Here is a 15,646-nt window from a genome sequence, read left to right as displayed (position 1 = left end):
TAACCTGGCAGAGCATACCAGTGTTCTCCTAAATCGTTGAGAAAGGGAAGAAAATTAGTTGGCCCCAAGCCCCCACCAGGACTGTGGCCAAGAAAGTCACCAGGGCAAATCCAGGTGTAATCACTGCAACAGCGGGACACGCTAACTTAACCCTCCTTCTCTGTGGAACCCTTTAGATCACACCTCTCAAACCTCTCTTCGTCCTGTGCTCATGGCGCTGGCAATTGAGTACTCATGAGTGAGAATGAGTCTGCTCTATTTCTGTGGTGTCTGGCAGGATTACTTTCTTTTTGATAAAACTGGACAACTATTAATGCAGCTCTCTGTGGAAGCCACACAGTGGGGTAGGGAAAAAAAAAACTCCCTCGACTTCCAGGACTTAAACTTTCCAGACCCAGAGGCAAGAATGTGCCACGTTGTGCGAACACATGCATCCAGTGCGGAGATGCTGAAGCCGTGGAACGTTCAGGTCGTTGAAGTTACTGCCCTTGACCTAGTTCTCTGCACAACAAGCAGTCTTTTCATCATTTGCTTTCTTTTTTCCTCCTTCCTTTTTTTTTGTTGAGGATAATTGCTTTACAATGTTGTGTTGGCCTCCGCCACGCAATAAGGGGAATTAGTCACAACTACACATTTCTCCTCTCCCTCTCCTCTCCCATCCCACCCCTCCAGGCCGTCTCCGAGAGCCAGGCTGTGCTCCTTGTGTTATATGCCGGCTTCGCAGTAACTGTTTTACACGTGATAGTCTATATGTGTCACTGACACTTTCTCCACTCTACCCTACCCTCTTTTTTCCCCACTGTATCCACAGTCTGTTCTCTGTATCTGCCTGTCCATTTCTTCCTTATTAATAGGTTCATCAGTACTGTTCTTCTCGATTTCATGTATATGCATTCGTCTACAGTATTAGTCCTCCTCTTCCTGACGTCACTCTGTATAACAGGCCCTCGGTCCGTCCGCTCACTGCAACTGACCCACGTTCGTTCCTTGGAAAAGGTCTCAATGAGCAATAACCACAGCTCGGACAAACCTCACTGGCTGTGATGGTGCCGGCCGCAGTGCAGAGCGCACCTGGTTTCTTTTTTTGGCCTTTTTTCTTTTTGCTGTTGCCATCTAGGCTGCTGCTCCGTCAAGTCCCCCCGTGGGCCCTGGGCCCGTCTCGGGAGAGCCCCGGGCTGTGTCCTTGCACCGCCGCAGCCCTGCAGAGGTGTGCACCGCCGAGTGTGCTCCGGCCTTTGTTCCCGTGGGTGGGACAGCCCCGGTTCCTCTAGCCCATCTTTGGAGACCTCCCCCTTCGCCCTCCGGTGGCCCGGGCCTGAGGGAGGCGTCAGAGATCCGATCCCTGCTCGGCTTTCTCTCATTCTCTGGAGAGACAGCACAGCCAGACTAACTGGTGGCCCATCAGAAGCTGTTGTCTGGCTGACTCCCCTTCGAGGAAGGGAGGAAATGTGGGGCTAGTTAGGATTTTGCCATCTTAACCATCCTGATAAATTTCCCGCCAAGACATTGCTTGCTGTGTCATGGCCAGGATTTTTTTTTTCTCTTTAAATTTTCATGTAAAGTAGAGTCACTCTAGTTTGTCCTCTTGTATTTGTTTCCTGAACTTTACAAAAATAGGTCAAGTGTATAGCATGGCCCACTGTGAAGATTAAAGATCTTTGACATTCTGCAATAAATTAGTCAGAGAAAACACGCTGAAATTTTAGGATTATTATTGAGTCTAAGAGTTTTGGACTGAAAGCTAAGCTAGAAGCTATCTTGAATGCTGTTAATGGTCACTTTGATGTGATGTTGCCACTTTCTTCTTATGACCCAATTCATTATTTACATGATAGAAGAAGATTGAAATTTTTAAAAATGATTTTGTGAGGTGAATTTTACAGGATGAAGTAAAGCTGCCAAGTCCAGCTCAGCTCTGTATGTAGTTTAGCACGTAACATCGGGCGGGCCACTAAGCTCTCTGCCTCAGTTTCCTTATCTGCCGAGTAAGAGCCTGGCCTCAGCAAACTGAGATCCTCTCAGCATCTTAGACTCTGAGCAGTGGTTCTGGACCTTCTTTCCCAGGGAAACTAACACACACAGGACATGTTCTGTTCGCAGGAGCTGTTTCCTGTGTGTGCATCTCTGGGGCGGCGGCTGCTTTTTGCTTCAAGGCGGCAGCATAGATAAAACAGGATGCAGGTCAGGCACCACTGCCGCTTCTGATCCCCCCTCCGTCTCCTCGGTGAGCACAACTTTTGCATCAAGAACCACAGCTCTCCCGAAATGCACATTTGTGGAACATGTGCATTGAAAGATTTAAGTGCAAAATGCATCAGTTTTTGAAAAACATTAATTCTGTTCATCAGCTATGGGTGTAATTATATCTTCTCCTGCTTACATTCTTTCTCTCGGCTTACTGAGTTCTACCACAATGAAAAACCAACCCCTTGGCAAACCTCCCCCTCCAGAGGAGTCTTAAAAAGGCAGAGCTCCCCACTTGCTGGCCAGCCTGATCACTCTGAAAGGCTGGTCCCCTATTTGTCCCATCTCTGTCCTTGTGGGAGGCCCAGAAAGGTCTGCAGTGACAAAGTTTGCCCCCCGGGGCTAACTGTATGGCGGCTTCTTGGAGTTGAAAAGGAGAGCTGTTTGGTCTCCTAAAACAAAGAGAAATAAATGACTGCTCAAATAACAAAGTCTAGGTTATCACCTCAAAGGCCCCCTTGATGGCAGTGATATATCCACGCAGGTGCCAGGCTGGGCAACCCCACGTGCCTGTCTGTCTGCAGGACCACCGTTCTCTTAAAGCAGCTCTATTCATCCAGCCTCGTAAAGAGAGCAGCTCCCCACCTCCCTGCCAGGAGCAAGGCTGTTAGATCAATTAGCAGTGCCTCTGCCACCCAGATACTTCCACCTCCTTCTGCAAGCAGGCTTCTCCCAGACGAATCACACTGAAATGGCCCCTGCTAGTGTCCGTGTGAATCCCAAGCAGCGAGGACGACAGGCTGTCCGGCCCCACCGTCGACTGCAGCGCAGCGTATGGCGGTGTCGGTGCTCGGAGCGGCCTGCAGCGACCACGGCTGAATGAGCACGTTCGAGCGATGCTCCGCTCAGCACGGCCCGCCGGACACTTTCTCTGGGCTGGCACCCAGCGGGCACCTCTCAGGAGGCCTTCACAGCTCAGGCCGAGAGACCTTCAGAAGGGGACTTGAGTTGACCAGGCTTTATGTTTAAGTGTGACTCAGATATCTGTCATCTGGTCTTCCCTGTCCCTTGAGATATAAATAAGCTTTGCTTCAAATTGCACAGTCTGGAAATCTGAATTCTGTGACTTCCTGGGGGCTTGGGGTCTCTGTCTCAGCTCTTGCTTCTGTGTCTGGGACCTTAGCCTGAAACTTTCAGGGTGCTTATGGAAAGGCATGTATGAGCGTGGGAGGCCTCCCAGAAAACTGGTATCATCAAGACTCCCATTTCATATCCCATAACGGTATAATTAACAGCCCACGTGAGACTTGCCTGTTCTCTTAAGCTTAGCTTCTCAGGGTGTAGTCGGAGGCCCGACAGTACCTGTATGACCTGGGTGCTTGATAGAAATACAATATCTTGAGCTCTACCCCCGGCCTGGCAAGTCAGCATCTAGGTTTTACCAAGATCCCAGGAGACTGCATTCCTTAAAGCGTGTGAATCACGGATCTAAAGTCCTTGTCTGTCCCCTCACCCTGGTGGATTCTCTGTCCCACCCTTGCTCCACGCGGTACCCAGTCTTTCACCTCCTCTTTCTTCCCCCTCCGTTCTCTCTCTTGTTCTTTCATCTCTTCCCTCCCTGTCAGGAACTGCAAATAAATTCTTTGTTTCCTGACAGAGCAGGCCTCTTCTCTGGAGCCTCACCGTCAGTCATCACCTAGGCCATGAGGGTCTTACCTTCTACCAGCCCTCAATCCTGTCCTCAAGCTTATTAAAGTCTTTGTCTAAACAAGGCCCCCAACTGAGAGGGATCCTGATACCAGATACTCTGATAAAAGAAAGTTCTCCATCTCATTATAAAACATAGCCCTGATTTTATGAAGACATTCTGAAAGTAAAAGTAAAAAACTGCTGGTCACTCAGTCGTGTCTGGCTGTTTGTGACCCCATGGACTGCAACCTGCCAGGCTCCTCTGTCCATGGCATTCTCCAGGAAAGAATACTGGAGTGGGCACCCATTTCCTTCTCCAAGGGATCTTTTCGACCCAGGGATCAAATCTTGGCCTCCTGCTTTGCAGGCAGATTCTTTACCATTTGAGCCACTGGGGCTTTCACAAGACATCCAGACAGACTCTTAAATCAGTTCAGGGTTATCAGCTGTCATAGAAGCGCCTCTCAGGTGGCAGCAGTGGGAAAGAACCCACCTGCCCGTGCAGGAGATGCAAGAGACTTAGGCTCCATCCCTGGCTCGGGAAGATCCCCTGGGGCAGGCAGTGACAACCCACTCCAGTATTCTTGCCTGGAAAATTCCATGACAGAGGAGTCTGGCGGGCTACAGTCCATGGGGTTGCAAGAGAGTCAGACACAGCTGTGCGCACGCACACACACATGCACACAGAGCTATCACACAAGCCTTAGCCCTGGAGAAGCTGAGTCTTCGACAGGAAAGTGACTTGTTCAAGGCCTTCTTGCATGATTTTTTCGTGTCATCATTACAGTTGCCAGTGGTCTTTTTAATGAAGAGAGAAGATTAAAGGCTTTTGTGCTGATCACCCTCAGTTGCATTCCGATGTACTTTCTGGAACAGGAGCACAGACTGCAGTCACAGCTCCGGGGTCACGAGCTTGGGGACACACACCGTGGGGTCCTGTTGTGTCTCACCAGTTTCATGTCACGTGTGTCCCAGCTGGGCACAGGTTGACCTGTAAGGTTCTTTCCAGCTCCATTACCCTTTCAGATACAAAAGTCAGGAATCTGTGAAATTGTGCGCTACCAAATCCCCCCTGTGTTGTGGTAGCTCCTTTTAAAAATCAATCACTCAGGAATACTTGAATAGGTAACGCTCTGGATTTTCCCTCCTTGCCCTTGGTTTTGTTCCCAGGAAGCGAGAAGAAGAACACAGGCGCAGAGAGGCGGAGCAGCAGAAAGGGGGGCTGAGCGCAGATTCCTGCAGGCCCCACACCGCCCTCTGCCTGCCCAGCACCCGAGCCGAGCCCCACGGACAGAGCCGGGCCCCCAGCAGACAGCCCCCCTGCAGCGACGAGGCCCAAGGCCCTGAGCGGAGAGTCTGCAGACGGTCTCCAGGTAGAGGGTCTCCAAGCAGAGCCCCCCAGAAGGAGCCGCAGCTCTGCCCGGACTTGCAGAGAACAGAACCCAGAAAACCAAATGGTAAGTGTATTGCCTCGCGATTCAGTGCTAACCCATGGACTGTGGGCTCTTTAGTTTCATAATATTTAGACCACTTACATTTAAGGTAATTATGTCAGCACTTAAGTCTGCCACTGTATCATTTATTATCTGTTTATTTCTTGTTTCTCTTTTCTTCCCTCCCTGTTGTATTTCCTCAAATTCTTTCTTAGCTTGGGATGGGTATATAGCAGTCCCTTTACCCATGGTAATTAAAAGGGCCTCTTACTTTTAGCTCTCAGAGTGAATGCTCCTTCCTCTGACACTCACGCCTTCCCACCAGATGAAGCTTTTTTCCTTCTATACGCTCCCGCAGCTTTCCTGTGCATCCTATTGTAAAGACCGTCACCTTGCACTCTTAGTGGATTACTGGCTTACTTGTCTGTTTTTTCCACTAGACTGTACAACCTGTAAAATCAGGATTGCTTCAGTTATCTAATGCTTTGTAACAGACTACCCTAAACTCAGTGATTTACAAGAACAGTTTCCTATTTCCCGTGATTCTGTGGGGGTCTCACAGTTCTCTTCAGGCATCATCTACACTCACTCATGTGGCTACATTCAGGTCGAGGTCAGTTGAATTGGTTGGTCTAAGATGGACTGACTTGAGTATCTGGCAGTTGATGATGGTTGTCCACTGGGATTCCTTGACTCTCTTACATGGCGTTTCATCCTCCCATCGGCTAGACTGGCTTCCTTACACAGGTCTTGGACATCGTTCTAACAAAACACAGGAAAAAGCTATAAGACTTCTTGAAGAGTAGGCTCAAGAATGTGCACACCACGTTTTATTGATCAAGGCAAGTTGTATGACCTTCCCAGACTAAATAATATAAAGAAATAGAATCCATCTTTGCATACTAAGATGGGAGTAACTTTTGGCTATTAAACAACCTATCACAGTTCCTTTTTGGTCACAGATTATTTACATTTCTCCCACATGTAAAATGCTTCACCCCTTATCTTAGGACCCAAAAATCTCATCCCAGTTAACACATCAAGTTTGAAGTCTGGGATCTTGAGACCCGTGTGAGATTCCCCATGCGTGAGTCTTTCTGATTCAGAGGAGCAGCCAACAAGAACACACACTGGCCCACACGTGCATCCAGCAAGCAACGGTGAGGTCGGAACAGAATCCCAGGGGGCTTAGTGGTAAAGAATCCACGTACTAGTGCAGGAGATTTGCACTTGACCCCTGGGTCGGGAAGATCCCCTGGAGAAGGAAATGGCAACCCACTCCAGTGTTCTGGCCTGGGGAATTTCATGGACTGAGGAGCCTGGTGGGCTACAGTCCACGGGGTCACAGAGTCGGACACGACTGAGCAACTGTGGATGCACACAGGCCACAACAGACACTCCTGCTCCAGAAGAGGAGAGACTGGTCCACAGCAATTCTGAAAGCTAACTGGTCATACATTAGCAGGCCCCTACTCCGAGGTATGAAACATGCCTTGATTAAGGCCTGGTTTTACTCCTCTGTGTGTTTTCCATGCCATGTCTGTCTTGGCTCTGGGCTGCGCCGCCTGGGTTCTTGGCCGCGCTGAGAAGTCTTCCTTTTCAGTGAGACGTGGCCCATGTTTGCAGCTGAGTAGCTTTCTTAGCCTGTTTGCAGCGTAAGGGAAATTGCGGCCCCAGGGGCTCCTTTGTGTTGAAATCGCCTCCATCAGGTCAAGCTGGCGGTACTCTCAGTGATACAATTATTTCAAAAAATTCATGGGTCTCCGTGTGAATCTGATTGAGTTCACTTCATGTTCCAAAACCACATCAATGATTATTTTTCAAGTAGACCTTTCTCTACTTCTGTCTTCCAAGTTACTGCAGGTGACAGTTTTGCCAATTATCATGCCACTGAACTGCATGGGTCACTTTTTTCCAGACTCCTGTAGCAACTCCTAGAGCAACTTCCTATAGCACTTCTCTAGTCTTCACTAATAGTTTCTTCATTGTCTTTCTAACCTCTGCTCACCAGCCAGTCCAAAAGTCAGTGCTTTGGGTTTTTGCTAGGCCAGCAAGCCTCTTTCTTAGGTATCAGTTTCTGTGTTGATTATCTCTAGTGGCGTAACAGCCCACCCTCCAAACTCGGTGGCTGAAAACAGTGCTGTATTATTTCTCACAGTTCTGTGGGTTGGTTAGGCAGCCCCTCTACTGGATCAGCTGGGCTTGCTTTTGTAGCTGCTAGAAGGGTGGTCAGGCTGGAAAGTCCCGATGTCTTCCTTCGCGTTTCTGACAGTTGGTGCTGGCTGTTCGCGATTGGCGTCTCAGTTCTCTTCTATAAGCCCTTTCATCCTCCAGTAAGTTAGATCATCTTACTTGCATACTATTCTCAGGGCAGTGTCCTGAAAAAGGAAAGCAGAAACTACAAGCCCTTTTGAGGCCTGGGCTCCAGAACTATCACATCCCTTCTACCACATTCTGTGGATTAGAGCAATTCACAAGGCCAGCCCAGTTCAAGAGAGTGGAGACATAGACATATTGCAAAATCACATTTGAAAGTTGAGTGGATCCTCGGATGGGAAGAATTCTTGGCCATTAAACAGTCTATCATAAGGACCACTATGTCTCTCACTTCTGGATCCCAGCAGGGTGTTGGGCACATAAGAGATACAATAAGCATTTGTTGAATATATATCTGTATAGTACTGGCTAAGTGCTTGAGATTCAGGGGGTATGACTGGTGGGAGTATCAGTGGAACATGCACGGTGGCTAAGGCAGCAAGCTGTTGGTTTACCTCTTTCCTTACCCCAGTTATGTGTATGCAGTTTTTTACTATGTCATCATTTAGATATCCCCAAGGTATCTCAAACTCAACCTGTGCAAGGTAGAATTGATCGTGATTTCATGTAAACCTGTTCCTGATATTGGTCAATGACATATTCATCCATCTGTATGTCCATCCCAGGAGTAAAATCTGATCATTATCTTCTTTTCGTTTACCACTCAAAATCCAGTCTGTCACCGAGTCTGGTCACCTTTACTTCCGAAATATCTTCCAGATCCGTTCTCCATCTCATCTGCTGCCACCGACAGTCGACCTAACGTTTGTTTACCTTCATCTCTGTCCTGGGCTATTGCAGTGTTGCCCAGCTGGTCTTCCTTATCTACTCTGATTCTTCTAAACCATGTTCTTCTCAATGTGTGAGCATATCAGTGCCTTCAAAGGTGGAAGCTCATCAGATTGCTTCCCTATCCAAAGCCTTGTAATCTACACTTCTCTGGTTCAGCGCAACCTGGTTCCTTTTGTTCAAGATGGTGATAGAAACCAAGATCTGAATGCTAGGTGTGTATACCACTATTGGACGGTCATTGCTCCCGAGCCCTTTCAACAGAGAGAACTGAGAAATATTTGTATCTATTTGGCATCTATTTGTGTATGTATATCACACACACACTGTTTTCATACCAATACCTCCAGTTGCATTTGACACCACAGATTTTATACTAGCTTTTATCTTTTTTATTTGAAATTTTTTTCTCCGACAGATCTGGCTTCAACTATCTGTGATATATATGCTTATTTGTTTAATCCCATTATACACATAAAGTAGTTTTAGGATTGCCATCCCATACGCCTTTGAGAAAGAAATTTACTAAATAGAGCTCAGTATTTCATATATTCCTTAGTCTTACAGTGCTCAGCCAAAGCATGATTTTACAAAGTTACTTTGGTAAGTTCCCTTCTCCACGTTTTAGTGTGGTTACCTCATCTATTTGTAATAGTGTTAGGTTTATTTGTTATTACTTTTATTCCATCTTGGATTCTTTCCCACATCCTAGCTGATTCTAATTGCTGGGTTTTGGGGTTTTTTTTTTTTGGTAGTGGGGTACTTTTTATTTAAACAGAAAATGACATTTTCTCATAATTGTAAAATTAGTTAATGTATGTTACCAAAAAATTTAAATCAGAGAAAAGAAGAAGAACAAATAAAAATCCTAAGAATAAACAAAAATCTTTTTTAAAAATCTTAAAAGTAAACAATTATACAAACGCTTCTAATTTTTTTTTAAATCAGAAAATTGTGGACATCCTGTTTTGAGGTATTCTTAACATCATTTCTTTGTTTTCACCAAAAGTGTTAATCAGTTCAGTTTAGTCACTCAGTCATGTCCAACTCTTTGCAACCCCACGAACCGCAGCACGCCAGGCCTCCCTGTCCATCACCAACTCCCAGAGTTGACTCAGACTCATGCCCATTGAGTCAGTGATGCCACCCAGCCATCTCATCCTCTGTCATCCCCTTCTCCTCCTGCCCCCAATCCCTCCCAGCACCAGGGTCTTTTCTAATGAGTCAACTCTTCGCAGCAGGTGGCCAAAGTACTGGAGTTTCAGCTTCAGCATCAGTCCTTCCAATGAACACCCAGGACTTATCTCCTTCAGATGGACTGGTTGGATCTCCTTGCAGTCCAAGGGACTCTCAAGAGTCTTCTCCAACACCACAGTTCAAAAGCATCAATTCTTCGGCTCTCGGCTTTCTTTATAGTCCAACTCTCACCTCCATAGATGACTACTGGAAAAACCATAGCCTTTACTAGATGGACCTTTGTTGGCAAAGTAATGTCTCTGCTTTTTAATATGCTGTCTAGGTTGGTCATAACTTTCCTTCCAAGGAGCAAGCGTCTTTTAATTTCATGGCTGCAGTCACCATCTGCAGTGATTTTGGAGCCCAAAATAATAAAGTCTGACACTGTTTCCACTATCTCCCCTCTATTTCCCATGAAGTGATGGGACCGGATGCCATGATCTTAGTTTTCTGAATGTTGAGCTTGAAGTCAACTTTTTCACTCTCTTCTTTCACTTTCAAGAGGCTCTTTAGTTCTTCACTTTCTGCCATAAGGGTGCTGTCATCTGCATATCTGAGGTTATTGATATTTCTCCCAGCAATCTTGATTCCAGCTTGTGCTTCCTCCAGCCCAGCGTTTCTCATGATGTACTCTGCATATAAGTTAAATAAGCAGGGTGACAATATACAGCCTTGACGTACTCCTTTTCCTAACTGGAACCAGTCTGTTGTTCCATGTGCAGTTCGAACTGTTGCTTCCTGACCTGCATACAGGTTTCTCAAGAGGCAGGTCAGGTAGTCTGGTATTCCCATCTCTCTCAGAATTTTCCACAGTTTGTGGTGATCCACACAGTCAAAGGCTTTGGCATAGTCAACAAAGCAGAAATAGATGTTTTTCTGGAACCCTCTTGCTTTTTCGATGATCCAGTGGATGTTGGCAATTAATAGCTGCTTATTATTATATCAGATTATGAATACAACATGCTTTGTTTAATCATGCCTGTGTTACAGAATATGTAAACCAAACAGCTTTTCATACAAAGTTTTGTGTTTATCTCTAATATTCATAGGTCTTTAAACTTGCTGCCAAGCTTCTTACCAAGAAGGTTGAAGAAGTTTGTTCCACTATAGATATACATGTTTCGATGCTATTCTCTGGAAACATCCCACCCTCGCCTTCACCCTTTCAAAAGCAAAAACCAAAAAAACTCTCTCCAAACACTTAGGCAAATAATGGTTTTACTAAATCCTAGTTAGTAAGATGAAATTTTGTCATATTTTTATTGGCTTTATGTATTTATTTTCTGGATTATTCACTAAAATCCTCTGTCAATTTTTGTATTGGTTTTTCATTTTCTTAATAGTTCTGAAATCTTTTTATGTAATAAGGATAGTAACCTTTCTCTCTCATATATAATAAACTTTTTTGCATACCCTATAATTCTGTTTCATTTTTTCATCTGAGATTTTCTCTTTGTGGTTTTATGCCAAGAAAACATTTTTTCTCACTTTAAAATAAATACATATATTTTCTAATTTTTAATATCTCATATTTAATTTGTTGTATAGTTCGTTTGTAATCGAATGGTTTCTTTTTAGAGAATAAGTGGTCATGCTAGCCATAAACATGGAGCCGTCTGGAGCTACTGTGCTGGCAGTAGGCTTGTGAAGAAGGCTTCTGGAGAGCGTAGCGTTGCTCTCTGGGGTCATGGCCAGCGTCTGTGAGCACCTCGTCTCGTTCAGAATGCCACCTTTACTTTCGTAAATGGGAATAGTTTTAGCTTTCTGTTCTTTCTCACTGTTCTGCCTCTACTAATACCCAAGTCACATTATTTTTATCACTATTAGTTATTAGTGTGTAATAATACCTATTAATAATAGTCTCTTCATTATTTGTCTCTTTATGATAGAATTTGCTTTTTCAAAAAGATTTAAACATTGTACTTACCTGGTTTTGGCCTTGCTGGGCCTCCAGTGCTGTGCGGGCTTTTCTCTAGTTGCAGTGAGCGGGGAGACTCTCTAGCTGCGGTGCGTGGCCTTCTCGTTGCCGTGAGAGGCGCTGCGGGAGGCCATCGCGGTGAGCGGGGAGACTCTAGCTGTGGTGCGTGGCCTCCTCGTTGCCGTGAGAGGCGCGCTGCGGGAGGCCATCGCGGTGAGCGGGGAGACTCTAGCTGTGGTGCGTGGCCTCCTCGTTGCCGTGAGAGGCGCGCTGCGGGAGGCCATCGCGGTGAGCGGGGAGACTCTCTAGCTGTGGTGCGTGGCCTCCTCGTTGCCGTGAGAGGCGCTGCGGGAGGCCATCGCGGTGAGCGGGGAGACTCTAGCTGTGGTGCGTGGCCTCCTCGTTGCCATGAGAGGCGCGCTGCGGGAGGCCATCGCGGTGAGCGGGGAGACTCTCTAGCTGTGGTGCGTGGCCTTCTCGTTGCCCTGAGAGGCGCGCTGCGGGAGGCCATCGCGGTGAGCGGGGAGACTCTAGCTGTGGTGCGTGGCCTCCTCGTTGCCATGAGAGGCGCGCTGCGGGAGGCCATCGCGGTGAGCGGGGAGACTCTAGCTGCGGTGCGTGGCCTTCTCGTTGCCGTGAGAGGCGCTGCGGGAGGCCCATCGCAGTTTGAGTGGGGAGAACTTCTAGCTGTGGTTGCGTGCTTTTCGTTGCATGTATGAGGTTGGCGCTGCGGGCATGCTGCGGGCTTTGTTGCGTGAGCGGGGAGACTCTAGCTGTGGTGCGTGGCCTCCTCGTTGCCATGAGAGGCGCGCTGCGGGAGGCCATCGCGGTGAGCGGGGAGACTCTAGCTGCGGTGCGTGGCCTTCTCGTTGCCGTGAGAGGCGCTGCGGGAGGCCATCGCGGTGAGTGGGGAGACTCTCTAGCTGTGGTGCGTGGCCTTCTCGTTGCTGTGAGAGGCGCGCTGCGGGAAGCCATCGCGGTGAGCGGGGAGACTCTAGTTGTGGTGCGTGGCCTCCTCGTTGCCGTGAGAGGCGCTGCGGGAGGCCATCGCGGTGAGCGGGGAGACTCTAGCTGTGGTGCGTGGCCTTCTCGTTGCCGTGAGAGGCGTGCTGCGGGAGGCCATTGCGGTGAGCGGGGAGACTCTAGCTGTGGTGCGTGGCCTTCTCGTTGCCGTGAGAGGCGCGCTGCGGGAGGCCATTGCGGTGAGCGGGGAGACTCTAGCTGTGGTGCGTGGCCTCCTCGTTGCCGTGAGAGGCGCGCTGCGGGAGGCCATCGCGGTGAGCGGGGAGACTCTAGCTGTGGTGCGTGGCCTCCTCGTTGCCGTGGGAGGCGCTGCGGTAGGCCATCGCGGTGAGCGGGGAGACTCTAGCTGTGGTGCGTGGCCTCCTCGTTGCCGACTCTAGCTGTGGTGCGTGGCCTTCTCGTTGCCGTGAGAGGCGCGCTGCGGTAGGCCATCACAGTGGTTCCTCTGGTTGTGGAGCACGCTCGGGCGAGTGCAGGCTTCAGTAGCTGCAGCCTCGAGCTCAGCAGTTGCGGCTCCCAGGCTTAGAGCACTGGCTCAGTACCTGGAGCACAAGGGCTCAGGTGCCCCGCAGCATGTGGGATTCCTGGATCAGGGACCGAATTCTGTGTCTCTTGTATTGGCAGGCAAGTTCTTTACCTCTGAGCCACCAGGGAAAAGCCTAGAGTTTGTGTTTTAGAGCAGTTTTAAGGTCACAGCAAAACAGAGCAGGAAGTAGAGAGAGCTCTCACACATTCCTGCTCACAAATGCGTGGACTCCTCCATCATCAGCACCCGGCACCAGAATGGCACATTTGTCAACAATTGATGAACCTACACTGACACATCTGCTTCTGCTTCATTAACTAGGCTAAAGCCTTTGACTGTGTGGAACACAACAATCTGTGGAATGTTCTTAAAGAGATGGGAATACCAGATCACCTGACCTGCCTCCTGAGAAACCTGTATGCAGGTCAAGAAGCAACAGTTAGAGCCGGACATGGAACAACAGACTGGTTCCAAATTGGGAAAACAGTACGTCAAGGCTGTATATTGTCACCCTGCTTATTTAACGTCACGCAGAGTACATCATGAGAAACGGTGGGTTGGAAGAAGCACAAGCTGGAATCAAGATTGCCAGGAGAAACATCAATAACCTCAGATATGCAGATGACACCACCCTTATGGCAGAAAGTGAAGAAGAACTAAAGAGCCTCTTGATGAAAGTGAAAGAGGAGAGTGAAAAAGCTGGCTTAAAACTCAACATTCAAAAAACTAAGATCATGGCATTGGGTCCCATCACTTCATGGCAAATAGATGGGGAAACAATGGGAACAGTGACAGACTATTTTCTTGGGCTCCAAAATCACTGCAGATGGTAACTGCAGTTATGAAATTAAAAGATGCTTGCTCTTTGGAAGAAAAGCTCTGAAAAACCTAGACAGCATATTAAAAAGCAGAGACCTCACTTTGCTGACAAAGGTCCATCTAGTCAAAGCAATGGTTTTTCCAGTGGTCATGTATGGATGAGAGAGTTGGACCATAAACTAAGTTTGTCACTAGAGAATTGATGCTTTTGAACTGTGGTGCTGGAGAAGACTCTTGAGAGTCCCTTGGACTGCAAGGAGATGCAACCAGTCCATCCTAAAGGAGATCAGTCCTGGGTGTTCATTGGAAGGACTGATGCTGAAGCTGAAGCTCCAATGCTTTGGCCACCTGATGTGAAGAGCTGACTCATTGGAAAAGACCCTGATGCTGGGAAAGATTGAAGGCAGAAGGAGAAGGGGACGAGAGAGGATGAGATGGTTGGATGGCATCACCAACTTGATGGACATGGGTTTGAGCAAGCTCTGGGAGTTGGTGATGGACAGGGAGGCCTGGAGGGCTGCAGTCCGTGGGGTGGCAAAGAGTCGGACACGACTGAGCGACTGAACTGAACTGAGCTGACGCTGACACGTCGTTATCAGGCAAGTCCAGTTTACAGCAGCATTCAGCCTGGTGTTACACAGTCTGTGGGTTTTCACAAATGTGTAATAACTTGTATCCTGTATTATATCATACAGAATAGTTATACATCTTTTATCAGGGGTCTCCAGAGAAACAGAACGAATAAGAAAGACAAATAGATAGATAGACAGACAGACAGATAGGCAGGCAAGCAGGCAGACGTTAAAGGAGATTTGGTATAGGTTGCGTGTTTGATTATGGAGGCCGAGAAGACCCACAGTCCAGCATCTGGAAGCTGGAGCCCCAGGAAAGCTGGCAATGTGACTCAGTGAGTCTGAAAGCTTGAAAACAAAGGAACAGATGCTCTGAGTCCAGAGTTTTGGAAATCGAGGGGCTGATGGTTTAAGTTGTTGTGCTAAGTGTGTCTGACTCTTGGTGACCCCATGGACTGTCACCCGCTGGCTCCTCTGTCCATGGAGTTTTCCAGGCTAGAATACTGGAGTGGGTTGCCATTTCCTACTCTAGAGGACCTTCCTGACCCAGGGATTGAACCTGTGTCTCTCCTGCATCTCCTGCATCGGTTAAGTGGATTCTTTACCACTGAGCCACCCAGGAAGCTTGGTAAAGTCCTGGTCCAAGTCCAAAAACCTGAGAAACAGGAACTCCTGTATCCAAGGGCAGGAGAAAATGGACGTCCCAGCTCCAGCGAAAAAGGAAAATCACGCTTCCTCCACCATTGTTTTCTGTTTAGGCCCTAAATAGACGGGACCATGCCGACCTGCCTTGGTGAGGGTGGTCTTTACTCAGGTTACCTGTTCAAATGCTGAGACACCCTGACAGACACACCCAGAATGGTGTTTCCCCAGCTCTCTGGGCATCCCTTACGCCAGCCAAGTTGACGCTAATTAACCTCACACTGCCCTAAACGTCCACTGTGCTCTGCCCGTGCTTCGCTGCCTCATGAGCCCCTGGAACCACTGAGCCACTCAGCGTCTCCAGAATTTTCCCGTTTTCCAGAATGTCATATAGTTGGAATCATACAGTATATGGCCTTTTCATAGTGACCTCCTTCACTTATTAATATGTATGAGTACTGTTCATGCAAGGATAGCAATATTTCACTTCATAATATTC

The 15,646-nt window shown here is 47.9% G+C and overlaps 1 protein-coding gene across 7 annotated transcripts in view; it reads left to right on the top strand.

The window, feature by feature from the left end:
- The window catches only part of INVS (inversin), a 134,608-nt gene that overhangs the window by 103,475 nt on the left and 15,487 nt on the right, over positions 1-15,646 (top strand). For all 7 annotated transcript variants that reach the window (XM_070458413.1, XM_070458416.1, XM_070458411.1 and 4 more), the window contains one exon: positions 5,044-5,330. In XM_070458413.1, the coding sequence (XP_070314514.1) occupies positions 5,044-5,330 (287 nt within the window). The remainder of the gene's footprint in view (positions 1-5,043; positions 5,331-15,646) is intronic.

Source organism: Odocoileus virginianus, chromosome 29 (genome assembly GCF_023699985.2).
Source record: "Odocoileus virginianus isolate 20LAN1187 ecotype Illinois chromosome 29, Ovbor_1.2, whole genome shotgun sequence".
Taxonomy (NCBI): domain Eukaryota; kingdom Metazoa; phylum Chordata; class Mammalia; order Artiodactyla; family Cervidae; genus Odocoileus; species Odocoileus virginianus.
The sequence above is the reverse complement of the archived record's forward strand: the minus strand, read 5'-3'. Positions and strand labels throughout refer to the sequence as shown.